Source organism: Eretmochelys imbricata, chromosome 3 (genome assembly GCF_965152235.1).
Source record: "Eretmochelys imbricata isolate rEreImb1 chromosome 3, rEreImb1.hap1, whole genome shotgun sequence".
Lineage (NCBI taxonomy): Eukaryota > Metazoa > Chordata > Testudines > Cheloniidae > Eretmochelys > Eretmochelys imbricata.
Window position 1 is genome coordinate 77773499 of NC_135574.1, and position 21139 is coordinate 77794637.

Consider the following 21139-nt stretch of genomic DNA (forward strand, 5'->3'; position numbering starts at 1 on the left):
CTATGCATTTTTGACATAATTAAAACTGAATGGCAGCCGACAAAATACTTTTTGTGAAGTGTGGGGTTTTTTTTGTTTTTGTTTTGTGTTTAAGTGTTCACTTACTCATGGGTCACAAAATTCAGTAATTTACAATGAGGTCACCTAGTCATTCATGCAAATTAGTAAGGATATAGCTACATAGCTAGAAATTGTTCCCCATGGTTGTTTTGCAGGTGCAGCATATATGAGAACTGTTAATTGTCACAGTAAAACTGTTCTGTACATTTTCTATTTCCATCAAAATATCCTTCTGCTAAAATAAACACAAGCAGCCTTCTCCCTCCCTACTCCCAGTTCCTCCACCCACCCCCACACAAAGCTATTTAAAAGTTTTGGGGTAAGATTGTGATATCATTCGGTATGTTGCTTGTATCTTAGTCTATAAAGATTCTCATTGAAGTTAATTGGTTTACTCCTGGAAGAAGATGCAAGTAAGGGAATCAGAATCTGGCTCTAAATGTATGGTCTGGTTCTATCATTTCTTTGGAGCTAAACTAGTATAATGGAATGGGGAATCATTCACTATGGGCCCCATTGAAGTTAATTGGAGTTTTCCCACTGACTTCAGCAGATCCAGGATTTCACGCTATATCTATAGAATTACTACTTGAAAAGCATTCATGTTCACGTCTGGTTCTTAAGTTTATTACTATTTTTTTAAATAGCACATTTAAGAATTTATAAAGTAGAGATATGAAGTGACACTCAAAGCCAAATGGAGTTTTAAGAGAGAGATTGGAAAGAGCTAAGACACAGGTCCTCTGAAGGATATTGTATTTTGCCTCCTTTCCCTTCCACTCCTGTAATATCTTTAAATACTGCTGTGTTAATTCAGAAACACTCAGTGAAAGAGAACCAGAATTAATCATCTTCCTTACTAGAGGAGGAAGAGGGTAGCTTTAAATTTAATCTTAATAGGTACCGGGACAGACCTCCTCAAGTGTAAAGTCAGTGTTTTGTTTAATTTGATTGCCTGCTTCTGCCTGCTGCTTCTGACTTACGGCCTGTTTCTCTTCTCTTTATATTTTTGTCAACAGAAAGCTGACCTTGCAGTTGCACCACTGGCTATTACCTATGTTCGAGAGAAGGTCATCGACTTTTCCAAGCCCTTTATGACTCTCGGAATAAGTATTTTGTACCGCAAGCCCAATGGTACAAACCCGGGCGTCTTCTCCTTCCTGAATCCTCTCTCCCCTGATATCTGGATGTATATTCTGCTGGCTTACTTGGGTGTCAGTTGTGTGCTCTTTGTCATAGCCAGGTAACATGATAACTTTTGTGATTTTTTGGCAATTATTATCTTCTTTTTCTTACTAATAATTGTCAAAAGTCACAATTTTTTTATTACTTTCTTACTCTTATTTTTCACTGTGTGGTGTATAGTGGAATAATTAATTAGGGCTCTCACTGTTGATTAGAATGTAGTACACTGCCATGCTAAGCCTCCAGCATGCTGTTTATGTCACTAAACTACCAGAATGCCAGGTACCTCTCCCCTTTTATTTTCAAACTGAAAGACATTAACAATCCCTGTGAATATTTTTTTTCTTCACTCCCATGTGTTTCTGTTCAGATAGAAAATGATGATTGTATTGTGTTGGCCTGACATGGTGTGGCATTGAAGGGAAATACCCCAAGTTAAGCACTTAACTGCCCACAGCAAGATCTGTCCTTAGATGTTCAAATTGGGCTCATAATATCTTTTAAATATAAAAATTGTTAGCTCACTCAAGGTTCCTTGGCTTCTCGGGATTAAAACAACTAAATAGTTTATTTAAAATCTTGTACAGGTAAATGCACTGAGATAAAATATCTAATTTAAAATGCCAGTCTGGGATGTATTTGGAGCCATGCTTAGCTGGGCTTGTTAGGGTCAAGGGCCTCAAAGCTGCAATTATGAAATCATAAAGCAATCCAATACGTATTGCTTTCTTGCTCTTTAATTGCGTTATTGCCCATTTTCTTCAGTACAGTGTTTCTCCTCTGTTAATCTTACAGGCACTGATAACAGCTCTGGGAGATGGGCAGACACGGTGACACTGCCATGCCATTTTCCCCCCATGGGCATCCCATAACTCTGATAGGAATTTTTTTATTATTGTATTTTACCTTTTCATTGTAAAGTAATTGGAATTGACCCCAAATGCTTGCAGAACTGTAACCTTGCACTCACTTTGTAACTGTGACTCGTGCTGTGACTGCAAAAAATTGCAAAGCATTAGAGAAACCAGTAAATCCCACTTTCCTTGGATTGTTGCTGTAACATCACTTGCACCATTCCACGATATTGGCAGACATTTTAAAATCATTTAATGAATTAAAACAGTTTAATATGGATGACTTTTTGACCACCTGATTGCCTAAGTTCACCTTATAATACACTTTTTTCTGTCAATTTTTGGAACCATCCTTGTATGTTGATAACAAAATTCCCCTCAGCTTCAAGTTTTTTGTGATGTTATTCTCCTGTGCATAGTGGAGTCTCCCTATCCTTTTCCCTTATGCTGGAATTGATGTAAGGGTTCCACATCTTTCTTTGATACTATCTCTTTCCTTTGGTAGAGGTTGTATCATTCCTCTGGCAGATAGAAAGGTAGTACTCCTTGAAGCTACTTACACTTCCAACTCATAAGTAATTCAGCAAGGGCACCCAGGCATACAGTTATGTAGATAACGCTCCGAAACACATGCTGCATCTTGTAGTGAAAAACTTCACTTGTGTGCCTTCATTAAAGGACAATTTTAAAGAGCCAAGGACTTACATTGGAAGTTCCTTGAAAATAGAGTAGACTTCGTGGATTTTTGATGAAGACCAAATCTCTATTTCAGAGGTGATCCTATAACAAAGATACTTCTGAAAGCACTGAATTCAATAGTATAGCAAAAATGCACAAATGGTTTATTGTGGAACACATGCTGCGTGTATTTACATGTATTTCCAAAAAAATTAACCCAAACTTTACTTTATAAGGAAATTTTTGAGCGTGGTGCACAGCCTACACACCACTCTGAAAATATTTCCTGCTGTATCTTGTGGGAGACTTTTTCTGACCCTACAAACTATTTGTTCAATTTTTTAGAAACTTTTTTTTATTATGATGTTCAGTCACCTCATATCACTCACTGAGCTGGGAGGAATGTTTATCAACAAGCAGAAGCACCTATAGTAAAGGGTTATTGCTTAACTTGTTTTCACTTGTTTTGTCATTTGGCTCTATAAAATCCTGATGTACTCAGAAGCATATCTTTCTCATAAAGCAATACAAAAATATAGAATAGAGGGTTGTGTACAGTGAGAAAGTTGTGTAAAATCTGTTTTATTTCCAAGTTTACATCAGTCTTCAGAGCTACAGATAACATTTAAGTATTTGTTAACTTGTACAATGAAATATTGATAGTGTATGCAGAAATCCAAGAAGTAGAATTAGAAAGGATACATTTTTCCCATAAAGTAGAAAGCTTTGTGTTAAAAATATGTATGTGCTAGGATTTCCAATCCAAGATTTATAGTGCCTTTATACAGAGAAACAAACTTAAATGATGATCTATCGAAGAATACTAAAGATTGTAAAATACAGACTACACAGAAGTAAAACAGCCTGTTTGTGAAAGTAATAATCTACCTGTTGTCATTATAGGGCCAGATATTATAACTGTATCGTAGTGGACTTGGATATTTCAGCAGGCACTACTAAATGTGCAGTTTCACTACAACATATAATGTAGGTGATGCACTGTGTAATGTATGGAATTCAGAAAGTTTTGTACCGTATGCATTCCAGTCATGATAGGTCATGGAACTTGAAGGCTGTATGTCCTTAAATTGATACGTTCCTTTTAGATTCCCCTCTTAAAAAAGATTTGATGATGTAGCAACCTGCAGCATAATGAATATTTGACTGCCAGTATTTCATAATAAGGTTCGAAGCAGTATACTACCTGGTATATCTTTTGTGGTGAAACATATGTTTTGCAATTACAGCTCATCAGACTATTCATTGGAATTATTTTGGGGGAAGTTCAGAGGTCAGTCAAATGATCACAATGGTCCTTTTTGGCTTTGGAATTTATGAATGTGAACCATTTATTTGTCATATTTGGCCTTTTTCATTTGTGAATTGTTTCATGAACACAGCATGATTTTATGAATGTGTTCATTATTCATAAATATCCTAATAGGTTTAATACACAATATTAGGTCCTATGAGCTTTTGTGCGCTGTACCTCTTTGAGTTGCTATACTGGGAATTCACTATCTAACTGGTTTTAGGGGTCACTTAGACCACATGCAGTGGATTGAGTTCACTGATTGGATGGCCTAGTTTTTTAAACAGGAGGAAACTGAGGAAGTCATTGTGGAGGTTGTGTCTCTCAGGCAGAAAATAAAGGGAGAGCACTTTAGTGAAAACAACATAGTAGAGGATAAACAGGCCTAAAAAATTTACATCTTTGCCTATCCTCTTTTTCACAAGAAAGAGTATTATATTTTGCTGCATAAGTAGAATCCAGATGTAAAGAACTAGGTTATTTACTCTCTGAGTCCAAAAGAGATCAACCAGATTTACTGGCTATCTAGAAGACTTTTTGCTCTCAATTTTCTCTTATCATAATTACACCAAGTGTTGGGTGTGTGCGCATGCAGGTGTTGTGTTGCATTCTGAATAGAAGGTTAGGTTGGAAAGAATATACAGGCACATCAATACTCATCTTGAAAGCTGACCTGAACTGTTTTCTGTTGGGACTGGAAATCACTTTACAGTAACTTGTGTTAGTATTCCTTAACTTTCCATAGCAGGATTTTCCTTTTCATACTCTTTGAAGCCTGCCTCCCACCTTCACTTTGCTTTGGGTTTCTCTGTCTGTTTAACCAAGAAGGGGGGGGGGGGAGGCTACTTACTTTTGAAGGACTGAGCCATCTCCCCCATGCTTTTACTAGCTCCTGCATCTCAATCCATCTCATACAGAAGTGTGGTTCTGCTAGCCTGCCAGATGAAAACCACAATGAGCAACTCTTCCAAATGGTCCCCAGTTTGAAACTCTACCCTCAATTTTTAACTTGTGTTTTGAATAAAAAAACACATTGACATTGTTGTAAATGTACTTCAAGGACACTGGAGCTATTCTACTTCTGTGAACTGGAAGCCCACCTGGAAATTCTGCCCTCTGTTGGCAATTGCAAAAGATTTGTAATTGTATCCAGCTATGGGTGTCTTCATTTGGCACAACTGACAGCCCATTGGATTCTACTCCTAATATCTTCTCCTCTTTGCCATTATGCTTGTGTTTTACCTTTTTGGGTTCTTAGCGAAAGGTGATCAGAATGAACTGGAAGTTGCAAAGAAAGTTACTTTACTTATATCCACTCCTCTTTGGAGTTTCACTATGTACACAGACCCTATACTCATCGGCAGAATAAATTGTGTCTTCTCAATATGACTAGTGATTCTGTGGACAGTCTTCTGGCAAGATATCTGTCTCCCTTGGGTACAAAACTGTTCAGAGCTTTCCAGTTCTAATAAGTTTTCTTTCCTGCTGTCGTCTTATTGTTTTGAACTGCAATCTCATAAGCACTCTTCATCCATTCTTCCTATTAGTCTTTGAAGACGAAATAGTTGTTGCTCTCTTTGTTCTCTATGAAATCTTAAAAGTTATCTGGGTAATCCTGGAGATTGCCAATACGGCAAGGAATATGAAGAATAACCAGTTTCATGCTCGGAGCTGTTATAAACATGTACTACTTTATTTAAATAGTTCTTCCAATTTGACTCTTGTTCTTCAGTTTATGTTGGTGACACTGTTAATAGTGTTCTGTTGAATTGTTCAGCGAGGTTTCATTCCACAGGGTAAGCTGTGACATGAGAGTTTTATAGCCCACAACCAGCACAAGTCTCTCAAATAATTGATTTTCAAATTCCATAACCTGTCCCTAATTGATCACTTCAGGAAATCCAAAGGGAAGGCTAAAATCTCTGAATATTTTATCAGCAGTTTTTGTGCTTGATTTATTGGTTGTTGGGAAGGTCTTTGCAAATTTAGTGAAGTGCCTTATTATCACTAATATGTTTTCAAAGCATCACCTGTTAAGTTCTAATCATAGATGGTTATGGTTACAGGGTTAGCTGCAACTGTGACTCCTTCTCTGGCCACTCTGAGTGCAGGCCACTCAGGCCTTGTGCCATTACTTCCCTAGGGTAGAATCACACAATTTTCCCATTCCTAGACAGAGACATGGGCTGTTGTACCCTGTAAATCAACTGTGCTTATCCTTGGTATCACTGGTTTTGGTATCTGCTCTTCTTCCCTTTGGGAGCTTGTGACTAGTGGTTAATACAGTGATCAGACAGCCCTCTTAAACAAAAGTGTTGTTTAATCTTAACAATAGGAAGAAAGCATAACAAAGGAGAAAAGGGGATTTAAAACAATGAAATTTCTACACGTCTATCTTACCTAAGCCCTTCTGCCCTTAGGGAGCCTAGGAAGACCTGGCTTCTTCAGATGCCCTGCCTGGGGTCTGTCCCTCTGAACAGTTTCCTGTCAACTATCTCTCCCCAATGAGAGAGAGAGAGAGAGAGAGAGAGAGAGAATCCATTTAAATCTCAGAGTCTTCTTTCTTCCTGGGTTTTTTGGCCATGTGAGTCCAAAACCAGTTTGGTAAGCTTCACAGGAGAGTTGACTCAATCTCCTCCAGACAATCATCCTTCCATTGTCTTTTAAAACGGTCCATAAAGAGTTGGTTGAGAGATGTCTTATACTGAGTCCTTATCTTGTTTCCTGCTTGTTTGTTCCAGCAGGCTGCTATTAAGCTAAACCGGTGCAGTCATGCAGTGAATATCCCAATAACCACATCACATACTGTGCTCATACCTTATTACAGATCAGCTGCATGTCCTTCACATAGGATTCCTTTACATTCCTTCAGTGCAAATAAGATGGAAGAGCAGTGGTGGTAAAGTGCTGTAAGGGGCCTTTTTTTTCTGAATGTTAGGTTTTTTCTAATTAACACCCTGAAAAAAAACATTGCTTCTATAAACTGAATCTGTTCATGGCCAGTAGAATCTCTCTGGAGCTTTTTTTTTTTTTTTTTAATCTAAAGTGGTAAAATAATGGCTTATGTAGTTCTGATAACACAAATAATTTCCTGGGTGCTACCTATCTATACAGGAATTCTTTCTTATTTTCTCATTCTTTTATCAAGAGTCTTGCCATCTCTGTTCTCCTGATCTGTTGATTTTTGCCTTTGACCTTGGGCTGGGGTTCTTAACCTGTTTCTTTTAAGCTGCTCTTGGCTAATGGGAGATCAATAATAATATGGTGGAGTGAGAGATATCTGCCCTTCCAGCCCCTTACACTGCTCGTGTATATCAGACACGAGGATGTTATCCCACGAGTCCTCAGGGGTTCAATGCCCCATATATTCCTTCATATTCAGGGGCATCTAGAAAAGGAAACTGCATCAACATAGGCCTGGAAAAGCCTATCTCTGATAACAAAACTAGAAGATTTCAATTATGTTATCTTATAGCATTTAGTTTTGCTACTGCTATGACAAGTGTGAGGACTTCCCCCTACCCCACCCACTATAAGTAGTGGCATATAATACAATAGGCACTGATCCAGCAATGTACTTAATCATGTGCTTAAACATAAAAACCCATGAGTAGTCCCATTGACTTCACTCAGACTACTCACATGTCCCTAGATAATCAGTAACAGCTATTTCAAAGCCAGGATTTTAACTTGAAATCCAGCAGTAGTTTTTGACTGAGGCCATTGCTTACAGTTTATCTTCTTCCCAAGGATACCATATTGCTCCTAGCCCTTCATTTGAAGCCTCAATGTTCAAAAGAAATTATTGTTGAGACTGAGGAGAGACTAGCAGGAGAGATAGGAGTTGATAAACCATTCACCAGCCTCCAAAATGTTTTGGTGGTTGTGGGTTCTCTCTTCAGTGGACTTTCTGAGCAGGAATTAGTGGCAAGATTGTCTTTTCCTTCTCTTCTGTTTCTTTTCCAGCTCACTAGTTCCTCTTATGGGCTCATATAAGGTATTAGCAATATGAACAAAAAATCTCTAGTTATCCTATGAAAAAGTGTTCCAGAAAGTCCATTAGCTTTTGTACATTTTAGAGTGTTTTGGTTTCTCTTGCTTCAAACTTTGAATGGCAATCAGTTTGTGAAAGTTTCACACTTTGATATCGGTTACTTTAAAAGAAAATTACCATATATATGAGATTAATGTAAAAAGGTCATATTTACTAGTTTTTATTATACATCATTGATTTGCAATTTCTTAAGCAGTTTCCTTACATGTTGGCCGAACATTTGCTATTCACCATGGTGTTACAAGTGTGGTCAGCTTCTGGGCATCATCATTCATGAAAGCTAGGGGATAGGATTTAACTAGATCAAGTACAGTAAAGCATTCTCTTCACTCTAAGTCATCCAGTATTTCTTGGAAATCTAGGTAGTGTGTCTGTCTACTAGCAGTTTTCTCTGATCAGTATAAAGACTCAATATTCCATCCTTTTAGCCAAACCAGAAAGGATACTGGGAACAATATGGGTTTCATTAATTCCTCAACTATATGGACAGAGGACAATAGTATCAAGATGGCTCCCAGATACCTGGAAAGACTTTAAATTGAGAGGGGAATCTGAGAGAGCCAGTCAGCTCCCCTAATCTCCCCCCACCCCGGCTGGCAAATGGGAGGCAGAGAAGTCCCTCCCTCTCCCCCATCTACACTCCCATGTGATCTTTGAGGCACAAGAAGGGGCTCAGCTCCCACATATCTGGGCTTAATCACTCCTCTCTCCCCTCCCAGGAGTTGGCCATCCCCATGCTGGCCTAAGCAAATTCCTTCCCCACCCCCACCTCCAATATGGAGATGGGCACTGCTCTAAGAATAGAGCTGTAGGGCTGGTGGTGAACTGGCGTGATAACTGCTAATTTTGAGATAAAGTTCTGCACCTATGCTTTGTACATATGAACGCAGACTGGAAATTGTTTCTTTCACACCCTTTGTTCAGAACAGAGTAAACAATCACAAACTTCTCCAGTGGCTCATTACATAGCAGCAATGGAAATTGGACCTCACCTTACATCCCAAATGATGTACGGTGGATGGCCAAATTGAATCATCAGTCCATTTTTAGCAATCTTAGTCCCATTCACCACCTTCACATCAAAATTTCCCTCCATTCCCAGAAGTATGTAAAGTTGTCACAGATGAGCAGAAAGTGTGTGCCTTTTGATCCAGTATTATATTTATTTGTGCACCTGTATGCCATAATATACCTGTCTTTACTTTATCTAAGTATCATTCAAGTAGGCAGTCACCTGTAATCAGCTGGGTAGTCCATTCCTGGTTTCAAGGCTGATATTTGTTTTGTTTGTTTTTTTTCTTTTTGAGGCCCTGTTATTCATGAGTACTAACATTTCCCACCTAACAATAGTGTTGGTGGAAGGTGTCAACTAATCTTGTGTTGTGATCGTTTTTGTGGTGTAGTATTTCTGGTTTTGATCTCTCATTTTGCATCTTGTTGCAGAGTGTGTTTCACTGCCACAAAGATACCAGTTGCAGTGATTTTCAGGATCTCTTTGATTACAGAAATAATGATCTCAGGATCCAAAGCCCCTCCCAGCAATCCCTTTACTGAGGATCCTGCGATTGAACCGTCTTAACTAATACAGCCTCCTGAGTGGCAATCTGGTGAATGACATGGTTGTGTTGCTTTGGTCTTTGAAATAGTGAGTTTGTTTTAATGCCTGCTTCCATTTTCTGAGTTTATGTCTGGCTAACGATTAATCTAGCTCTGTGCCTCACTGTGCTTAACAGCATTCATTTTCAATGCAGGGACTCTGCCTGAGTAACCATTCATACAACTTGCAAGAGTTTCGTAATTGTGTGTGAGCATTTAGTCCCAGGCATATGGTAGGGGCTGCTGGAGAATGTTATATTAAGTGTCCCATCATTCCTATATACACATGTGTAAATGTCATATTATCTAAGTATTTGAATGTAATGGTCTCCAGTTTTCTGTCACTTTGCTGCAGCTAGGTTACTACAAAAAACGGTCTGTACATACCATGAAATTCACTTTGGCAGTATATTATCATTCACAACAATCAAATTTTTCGCAATAGTTTCATAACTGTCTATATTTGATTGTGTTTAGTTGTAAAAGGTATAGTCCTCATATTCTTTGTTTCATTTGATTAATGGCCTTGATATCCATCCTCTGGCTGGGGTTGTGGGGGGGACGGGACTGCAGTGTTAAATGTGCTATCATCTCCCCTTCCCACAGCAATATTTCCTGTTTATCTTTGTTAGGTGGTGACAGAATCTGAGAGGCTATCACCAAAATATAATAACCATATCTGCATACACATTCCCTATTGGGAAAGGTGCAGCCAGGTCTGAAAAGTAGTGTCTGTACTAGTTCTCTGCCTTAGTTTGGGGAAAGGTTTGCAAATTCTGCCCTTTTGCAAATGACCCAGGCACATTTGCAACTTCTATTAGTCATCAGCACATGCAATAAGCAAGAGCAGTACGCAGAATACTGGTGTGAAAGAGGAGTGAAGTGTGCTTAAAAAGAAACATTTAGGGTTCAATGAGAAGACACTGGACAGTCGTGACATTGACACTGTAAGTCTTCTGCTAGAGTCAGACCACAGCAATCTTTGAATTGACGATGGGGGAAAGAAGGAAGCCACGGTGTAAGGATAGCCTTTCCAGTTTGGTGAATGTTGTTCTTAGGCAGTCATAGGAGGAGGAGGGAACCTCTGCAGATGACTCGGTTTATTTTTCCAATGGGGAGATGATGACAGTAACCAAGCTAGGATAGTGCTCCTTAGGAAAACCAGCATAGGAGTTTTTTTCTGTGCTGTGCCCTAGCACACATAATACTAGTGGAAAAATGCATAGCACTCTCTCCATCATGTAGTATTTAAACCTTTTTTCCTGCAGTGTTGCAAAACAAAGTATGACCTGTAACGTGGGGAAGGATGGAGACTACTCTACTAGCGGAACAAGAGAGATCACAGAGAGCAATAAGAGTGCTAGGGAGTCCTATGATGCTCACAGAAGAGCTCCACGTAGGCAATAACCATCATTGCACAACACAAAATACAGCATCTGTTAAAGCGAAAATCTGAAATGATGAGTGTTGACTACTTTTCCATTGACATGAGGCTGCTTGCCTGAGGTATCCGATGGTCAAGTCCACACTTGACTATCACCAGTTGAGTACCTTGCCTATGCAAAATCAAGCAAACCCAATGATGGATAGTCATGTACATGCTCGGGGGGGAAAAAGGGAGGCGCTTCATCGCTCATGTGAAGGAAACTTTTCCTTGTTAACATATCCCATTTTATCAGGGCATGTGCAGCCTTATTTGAGACAGGGCAATGCCATAAATACCTTTCAAATGTCTGCAGGAGATATCCAATGCTGCAACATCCCAGGCCTTGCCAAGAGAAATGACAAGGGATAAAAATACTGTCAGGTCACCTCCGTTCCTATTGTGGAATATTAGCTGTGCTGCAGAGATGCAGGTTCCTGATGTGAAAATAAGGGATTCTGAAAGATAATGGCTTACTATTTTTACCCACCTGTCCAAAAAGAAAAAAAATTGAACCAGAACATTGCCAAGCCATGAATGCTTCAGTAGGGCACATCCTTAAAAGTTACAAGGTCAAACCATGGTTACATGGCTAACCTGCTAGTTACACTTCCATTACTACACATTGTCTCAGCCTTAGCAACATTATCCATGTCAATCTATGGGCTTGCTTTAGTTCTGTAGTGAATGAAAGAAAACCAAATTAAGGCCACTTTATTTCTAAATGAGTGTTTACACAGGGGTCTCAAAATTGGGTGCCTAGGCAACAAAATGGCAAATGAAATTCAATGCTGATAAATGCAAAGTAATGCACACTGGAAAACATAATCCCAACTATACCTATAAAATGATGGGGTCTAAATTAGCTGTTACCACTTAAGAGAGAGATCTTGGAATCATTGTGGATAGTTCTCTGAAAATGTCCACTCAATGTGCAGTGGCAGTCAAAAAAGCAAACAGAATCATTAAGAAAGGGATAGATAATAAGACAGAAATTATCATATTGCCTCTATATAAATCCATGGTACACCCACATCTTGAATACTGCATGCAGATGTGGTCTCCCCATCTCAAAAAAGATATATTGGACTTGGAAAAGGTTCAGAAAAGGGCAATAAAAATTATTAGGGGTATGGAACAGCTGCTGTATGAGGAGAGATGAATAAGACTCAGACTTTTCAGCTCAGAAAAGAGATGACTAAGGGTATGATAGAGGTCTATAAAATCAAGTGTGAAGAAAGTAAATAAGGAAGTGTTATTTACTCCATCTCATAACACAAGAACTAGGGGCCACCAAATGAAATTAATAGGCAGCAGGTTTAAAACAAACAAAAGGAAGTATTTTTTTCACACAATGCCCAGTCAACCTGTGGAACTCCTTGCCAGAGGATGTTGTGAAGGCCAAGACTATAACAGGGTAAAAAAAAGAAATAGATAAATTCATGGAGGATAGGTCCATCAATGGCTTTTAGCCAGAATGGGCAGGGATGGTGTCCCTAGCCTCTGTTTGCCAAAAGCTGGGAATGGGCAACAGGGGATGGATCCCTTGATGATTACGTGTTCTGTTCATTCCCTCTGGATCACCTGGCATTGTCCGCTGTCAGAAGACAGGATACTGGGCTAGATGGACCTTTGGTCTGACCCAGGATGGCCGTTTTTATGTTTAATGCAGTTGAAATAATCCACTTTAAATTCACATCTTTAGTTAATTTAGAGTAATTTTCTTGAGTGTCCCCACATAGGCAAGCACTAATTCACCAGCACACCCCTAGTTCATATGTGGATATGACAAGCAGTATATAGAAAATAGTTTTGAATAAATTGCATGTTGTCATAGAAGAATATTTGACAGACACTTCTCTCTCTTGACTTTATTGCCTTTCATATGTTTTGGCTGTGTGTGACAACTATTTCCCACATGTATCCTGTATGGCACACTGTCTTGACATAAAGGTAGTAAAGGACTTCCTCAACAGAGATGTGAAAGCCGCCACTATACTTGGCATTGATGAAAGATGCATATCCATTTCTTCTGGTCTTATATGGTGCATAGAGTTCCAAAACTTCCCTACAACCAGCTGAAGCAGTGGTGTGATGAATTCCACCTCCATAGGTTGATTGACACATTTCTAGGGTTTATACGTGCTCAGCATCAGAGAACCCTAGAAATACAGTAGTCTGTACTTCGTTTAATTGGACTAGCCTCTTTTCAGGACTTTATTAGCCATCTTTAGCTTTCTGATGTCACAATGTTCACCCGTGAAGAAGTTGTTCGTGTTATTAAGGTCATTCCATTGATCTGACCTTTGGAATAAAAATAACCTCTAGAGTTGAGTAGTGTGAGGCTGGGGTGGGGACAGGGCAGGACAATCACCACAAGATCAAGAAGAAGAAAAATGGTTCAAGAACTGACAGATACCAGCCATGTAAAGTGACAAACACATGAGCCTTATGTGGAGCTACAACTGTATCCTGCTTTTTGTTGTTGTTGTTGTTTTTATCCTGCCTTGATGGAAAGACAGACATAAATCCTTGGAAGCAAAGAGTGAATAATACATTGTGCAAAATCCTGATCAAAATAGCAAGCAGCAGCAGCTTCCTTTCTTAGACAGAAGAGCAGAAGCTACATGAAAGAAGTTGAGACTGGGAGATATTCTCGTAGGACAACATTGAGTATTTTTAGATTGTAGGCATTGCTCCTTGTTTTCTGGATTCATATGAACTTAGGACTGCTTGGATAATTGATGGATAGCAAAAGGAGTCTGCCTTTCTTTCTGCTAGTACAGACCCTTGAAACTAACTTTATTAGATCACCAGTGAAAATAGCATCTTATGCTTCTTTTCTCAGTAAAAGTAATTGTGCATAGCCAAGTGGCCAAATACATGCAATGTGTATCTTGTCTGAATGAGACAGTCCTATTGTTTACAATAACATAGCAGTTTGCTTTGACCTCACTGCTGGAAACCACATTAGTACCTTCACCAGCCAAGTACACATTAAAAAGAAACTTCCTAAATTCCTCTTTCCAGTCATTACCCATAAGCATGATGTAATTTTATATCAATCTTACCATGAGTTTAATTTAAAAATAGCAACATTAGAGATCTATTTTTTAAAAATTGGAAAAAAAACAAAACAAGATGTGTCCATTGATTGTGTCAACTCAAAGACCTGGAGAAAGAAGTCAGATTCAGCCAATGACAGGATGGAATTCAGCAGAGGCAGAAAGATCCTGCTGTCTTACACCAGGAGTGATAAACATTTCCCTTCTGATTCACCAGGACAATCCTACTGATAAACAGCGGGTGCAGTAGTATTCATCTTTTTGACTCAGCCCCATTAGCAACATGACCACCTTACTATCTATAGACAGCAGTTTTCAACTCATGAGTTGAAATAATCCACTTTAAGGACTTAGAGCAGGAGGAGTCAGCAAAGCATCATGTAGCCTACATTCAGCCTCTGTAGCATCATTCAGATAGTTCTGAAGTGACTCAGAAGGAAGAAGATAGTAGTTAACTTTCCAGTGCTGCTACTGAAGCAGTTGTCTCTGGCTTTCCTTCAGAAGCCTCAGTTCACTCACTCTCACTCAGAGCTGGTCTTCACTATGGAGCTAAATCGGCGCTGCTGTAATCAATGCAGCTGCATCGATTTAGCGGGTCTAGTTAAAATGATTTTTGTTTGATTAAAAAGTTCTGTAGAGGTTCTTTAGATTTTGTTCATCAATAGTATTATGAATTTTAGCATGGTGAATTATTACACGTGTGGCACCAGTATTGACCAGATAGTCCCTAGTCCTGTAAAGTCATAAGCACATACATAAAGCTCATCCCAGATTCTGAAAGTCCTAGAGGTGGTGGAGTTACTGCTGTGATCAGTTACATAAATTCCACTGCCCAGAGAGTGGAACATACCATATGGGGCTGCTATCATCTTAAGTCTCCCAGCCCCCTTTCCAGTTCCCTGTTTCCCCATGGAATGCAGCAGAACTTCTGCATTGTAATCATGGAGGAGATAGTGGTAGGCAGAAGGAATTCACTTTGTAGATAATTTCCCTTTCCATCCCCTCATACTCTACAAAATCAGGGCATTCGGCTCCTCAATGTGATTAATAAACATGGGGTAGTATATGGCTCCTAAATCTTTAGCAGAGACTTCAGCATCCTTGTCTACAGTAAATTTTACGCACACTTCTATTTATTTTGCTTGGAATCATAAGATATTGTTTCTGTAGCACAGTGTCCTCCATCACCATTTTGCAAGACCATCTTCAGCCAGCTGAAACTACAGTAGTTTCTTTGATGAGAGCCTTATTACTTTCTGGAGCAAAATTTGTTTTTCTTTGGCTATGAATGGTATGGGGAAGGTCTAGTTTATTATATGATCTGGGCTCAAAGATTCTAGTAAAGAAATTCTGTGCAAACCTTTGAAAATTCTGGTTTTGTGGCTGACACAATGTAAGCGATGAGTCCTGTCCAAAAGAAAAATGGGAGCAGTTAACAGAAATTTCTACATTGCATTGTTTCACTGTGCTTATGGAGCATGGCAAAGATAATGTTAAGCCACCAAAACAGCTGAAAAGGGGATTTCTAATTAGTCATATTTATCCTTTACATAATTCTGTCTTTCCTCTTTCTTCTAAACAGGCATCTTAGTGTAGAGGCTTGTCAAAATCCTGGTCAGGGCGCCCTTCATTTACTGTTAATAAGAGGAATTTTCACATTGCTTCAAATGTAACTTTTAATTAGATAAAGTTGTTGATGTTGATATCAAAGGCTCCTGTGTGGAAGAGATCTAAAACCTTTTGCCTTTTGTTCCATCAGAGAGCCCAATTCTGCTTGCAGATAAGCCTCATTAAAGTCGGTGGGAATTGCATATGCAGACTGCAACTGATTTGCCATAACTTTCACCTTCTGCAGTCATTTGCACTTGGTAACCAACTAGAATGGTAATATGTTGTGTCCACTGGTGTAAATAACTACAACAGGTATAAGACAGTGGAGATTCAGGCCTACTGATTCTGAGAACCTAATTGGGCTCCCAGTGATGATGGAATATCAGGGTTGGAAGGGACCTCAGGAGGTCATCTGGTCCAACCCCCTGCTCAAAGCAGGACCAATCCCCAACTAAATCATCCCAGCCAGGGCTTTGTCAAGCCTGACCTTGAAAACCTCTAGGGAAGGAAATTCCACCACCTCCCTAGATGATCTTGTAACACATTTTTATTTTCAAGATGTAGATGTTATTTAACATTCATATTGTGGTAACTCAAAAGACAACCTGGTTTGGGCCTCATTTTGCCACAGTGGTGCTGGAACTAGGGATACTGCCACACCTTCTGGCTTGAAGTAGTAATAACAGACACCAAATAGATGGTTTCCATCATCAGTGCCCCACTGTAAAAATTGTTCTAGCACCCATTTTGCTATGCATGTTATAAACACAAAGTAAATGACAGTCTCTGTCCCCCCACACCAAAGAGTTTACATCTAAACAACAAGAAACATGTTGATTAGATGAACAATCTGGCCAGAGTAGGGGGAAAAACAGGCTCAGAAAAATAGGATATGTGCACTTCTTACTCCATCAGGATAGGCAATTACAGCTCTCAACCTGCCTCACCATGATCAGACCACAGTTTTCTGCATGCATTGCAGAACAAAGGAGCTTTGCAGAGGGACTGGAAAGAGGAGAGATTTATAGAGGTAGCTTTATAGATTTTGGCTGGGAGCTTTTACCACACATAAGGAGGGCTGGCATGGGGTTCATTCACCATTGGGTGCCTCTTTGTGGTTAGGTCTGGAGATTGGCTCTGCTCACATCTGATGCCCCCTCACCCACACTTTCAACATACTGTTCACACCTCCTTGCTTGCCAGGACTTGCAATGCATCCCCTTTGTAACTTAACCCTCCAGCCAGGTCACTATATTCCTCCCCTTCTGGGGTATCAGAGTTCCACAGGGTCAAATGTCCACCTGCCATTCCACACAGTCTTCCAGTCCAGGCCCCATGCCACTTTTCCAGAGGCTGGTAGGGCTACCCAGCCCCCACCACTCCAGGTTCCAACCCAGGGACCCTATGTCTAGCAACTCCAGTCTGCTTTTCCCCAGCCCCTGTTGCTAGTTCCCTGCTGTATCTTCTGGTCCCCTCCTCTGGGCTTACCAGCCCAAACTCCCTCCTCCTAGGAAGTAACTGTAGAGCACTCCTGTCTTTGGTTTCTTGCCAGACTCTCTAGCCCAAAGCACAGCTCCCTTCTCCTTACAGACTACTTCCCATACCACCCTTTTCTGGCCTCAGTTTGTTGGGTATGTGCTAGCTCAGCCTGCCCCTCCTCAGATGGACTTCATCAATTAGGCTTTCAGGCCTTGCCTCTCCCCCAGGTGCTCTGTATCAGGTTAATTACCATAACAACCTACTCTGCCTTGTGTGGTGTGGACACCTCCTCACAGGTGCCATTGAAGAAAGTGCAAAGGTGCTTGTGGAAGAAGCAGGCTATTGAGGCTAGCATATTTGATGGAGTGAAGGTGATGTCAATCTAGTGATAAAATATTTGAGCAATAGTTAAAGTGGAGATAAATTGTGAAAGGCTTGGAAGATATGGACAAGAAGTTTATACGTGCAGTGAAATAAGAAGAGCCAGGGTAGATACTAAAGGAGGGGGATGAGAGAGTCAGAATGGTAAATCAGGCAAATGAGTTAAGAAGCAGTATTTTGAATGGCTTTCAGTAAGAGTGAGATTACAGGTATTGAGGCCAGAGAGAAAGAATCAAGTCATGAGATGATATGGGCCCAGACAAGAGCTTTGCCAGTGTGGACAGAGAGAAGAAGTTAGATCTTGCAGATGTTGTGCAGGAAAAAGCAAGTTTTAGACATATTCTGCATGATTGGGGCAAAAGGTAGGGTTGAGTCAAAGATAAAGCCAAGGTAATGGGCTAGAGGGATAGTGCCACCATTTCTTCTGTCAACCATGATAAAGGCAGATGGGAAAGATCAGGAGCTCACTTTATGGAAGAGAATGGATTTCTATACATGTCAGCCAGATGTTAGTTTCTTAAGCAGTTTGAACCTAATCTTGAGAGCAGACAAGCAGTTGCTCATCTTGTAATAAAAGAAAGTTGCATGTGCTCTGTCCCACGCAGTATTTAGGTCCCAGTTCAACAAAGCACCTCAACACATGCACATATATAGTCCCACCGACTTCATTGAGACTACTTATGCATGTAAAGTTAAATACATGCTTAAGTACTTTATTGACTCAGTGTCTTTCCTCAAATTAAAAACGCACATTCAAAAGACAATGTGAGTTGTTGAAATCTCCATAAACATATTGACTATGCTGTGATGGGACAATACTGAGAAGAATAACAGAATGATTGAAAATGTTGGGACAATTTAGCAATCCGATAGCAATCTAGAATTAGAGCCGAGATGGTAGGCCTATAGTGCTCCCACTGAGCTCGGCGGCAAACCTTTCAGTGTCTTTGGTAGGAGCAGATTGGGCCTGAAGGTACTCTCCTGAAATATTTCTGATAGGTTTGGTAAAGAGTTTTGTTTGTTTTACTGTTGGCAATATTTCAGTCAGATATTTTGTGATAGTTTTGCTGTAGAGAAGGAGGAAATGCAGGTCATGAGCAATTAATTGATATATAAACATATCTCCTTAGATTCCAGATGGACTTTCACGAGTATGTGTTAGGGGCCCATAACTCCCTTAATACCGTCTGGGGTTGAACTCCCTTAATACCGTCTGAAGTCAATAGGAGTCAAGAGTGCTCCCACACCTGAGAGAACTTGACCTTCATCATGTTTCTTAGTAGATTTAATCTATCAAAAATCCTGTTTAAATTTTCCTCCAAAATTGAAGGCCTCAATTGATTGAGGTACCAAAAAACCTTATTTTAAGTATGTGAATTGTCCCAGTGAAGCCAATGGGACTAATCCCATGCTTGAAATTAAGTATGTGCTTGGGTACCTTACTGAACTGGAGCCATGATACAATTAAAGAGAGAGATGTTGTCACATAATGCTCTGTGTACTCAGGAAAAATCTTGAGGTCTTTTCTCAGGCCAAACTCCTACTGGCTTCACTGGGGCTTTGCCTGAATAAGAATTTTGTAAAAGCGGAGTAAGAAGCTGAGGATTTGGTCCAGTAATATGCACATGATTTTGAAAGGTGCTATATACAAAGAACAGCTCTTAGGATGTTATTTTGAAATGACATGACTATTTTTCTTAGTATCAGAATTCCACAAAAGTATTAGAAAAGGATTCACTAAATTTAAATAAAATGCTCAAAACGTTAGAAAATTTGAATATGTTTTTTGGCAAAACTCATGAAAGTGAATGCCACCATGTAAACCACTGGTTTAATTTTCTGAATGAAATCTCAATTGCTTGATTTTGTTGTTTAAAATGCATTCTGCTTTCAGATTTGTAAATGCTTGAGAGAAAATACTGCACTCTTTTTGAACATGGTATTCTGATGGTTTAGTGAGGTTACAAAGACCGTGTCTAAAGTGCCTGCATTAACAGCTCTCATCTTGGCTTCTGACTACACTGCAGTCGTTTTTATATTCCTGTCACTATGATGTGTGACATTTAATGTACAGTGAAGGGCAACAATGAATTATTATGCACTCTAAAATGGATAACTGTTTTGCTGGGATGCTCAATGTTAAACTGCTGTCGAGTATGTTGTTGTCATGTTGGAATGAAAAGCCAATTTTGTTGTAAGCCCTTAGAATGAACTTGCCCCACCTTATACTCAGAAATCCATACCCTTTTTGCATTTCAAAATATAATTTCACAATTTATGTTTTAGTCTGAATAATACTTCATTATGTGTAATTAAGAGTTCTTCTGCAATTATAAACTTCCTTTCCCAGCTTTCTATAAAAAATTTAGACTGAACTCTAGAAGTTGTGCAGAGTGTTTCAGTTCTATACTGAATACGCAGTTTCTTTTCTCATGATCCCTTTTTGTTGATATTAACCTATCACTTTTTAAGTAGAAATATTGATTTGCTTATTAAATTAATCATTATTTAGTATTACTAAGTAGGGCAAGTATCGTTGCAGCATATTATTGATTCAGTTATTCTCTGAACTTTGGGCTTAGCTTAGTTTGTTGAAAACTGCACGTTGGGCCCAACTTTGTAAAGTCTTATAATCAGTGGTGCCTATGAACATTCACAGCCCCAGAATATCATTTTATTTTTAGAAGGCCTAACTGTGATTAAGGATATAATCTGGTTTGCAAGGAACAATATATTCTGATAAATTGTACTACCAGTGCATTGCACTGTCAAACACCAACTCACCACTTCCTCCCAAAAATGTCAATTTGGGTAATATAGAATATGCAAATGACTGCATAATGAAAGCTGATATATCAGTATAAATAAACCTTAAAAATAATAGAGATACAATGGTTCTCTTGTGTTTATCACATTTTAAGGAAAATAAATCACACACTCACCCACTGCTTTCCCAGTGCCTCCCTAGCTCCCGTCTTTAATATTGGATGTTGAGGCTCCCTGAGGCAGGAAGACTGCCTAGCTGTAGTCTTAGAAAATGTGTCAGCTCAATAAATATTTTCGTAGACTAGCTTCTGGGAAGTCTAGTCAGCCCTTGCCGATTTGTTTCAATTTAGGAGCACTACAATGCCTAGCTAAGTAAATCACAGAAACTAATTGTTTTAGTTCATAGTGCTGTAGTCATATAAGCATCACCATTGTTCTCTTAAACCTATGTGAATCAGATTACTCAGTAAAGTATTAAGTTCTTTTATAAAGGAAGAATGTTTTATTTAAATATGAAAGGTTCCAAATAATTATTTCACAGTGCATGTGTGGAGTATGTGGCTATAATTAAAACATACCCATGGAGGTGGGTGAGGATATCAGTACATCCGATATTTTTAACTATAGTCCCAATATTGCAAACACTTGGTACTGCACATAATGTATATGCTGTGA

The 21139-nt window shown here is 39.3% G+C and overlaps 1 protein-coding gene across 1 annotated transcript in view; it reads left to right on the forward strand.

Annotated features, from left to right (window-relative positions):
• The window catches only part of GRIK2 (glutamate ionotropic receptor kainate type subunit 2), a 601587-nt gene that overhangs the window by 404160 nt on the left and 176288 nt on the right, over window positions 1-21139 (forward strand). The window contains exon 11 of the mRNA XM_077811691.1: window positions 1080-1303. Within this exon, the coding sequence (XP_077667817.1) occupies window positions 1080-1303 (224 nt within the window). The remainder of the gene's footprint in view (window positions 1-1079; window positions 1304-21139) is intronic.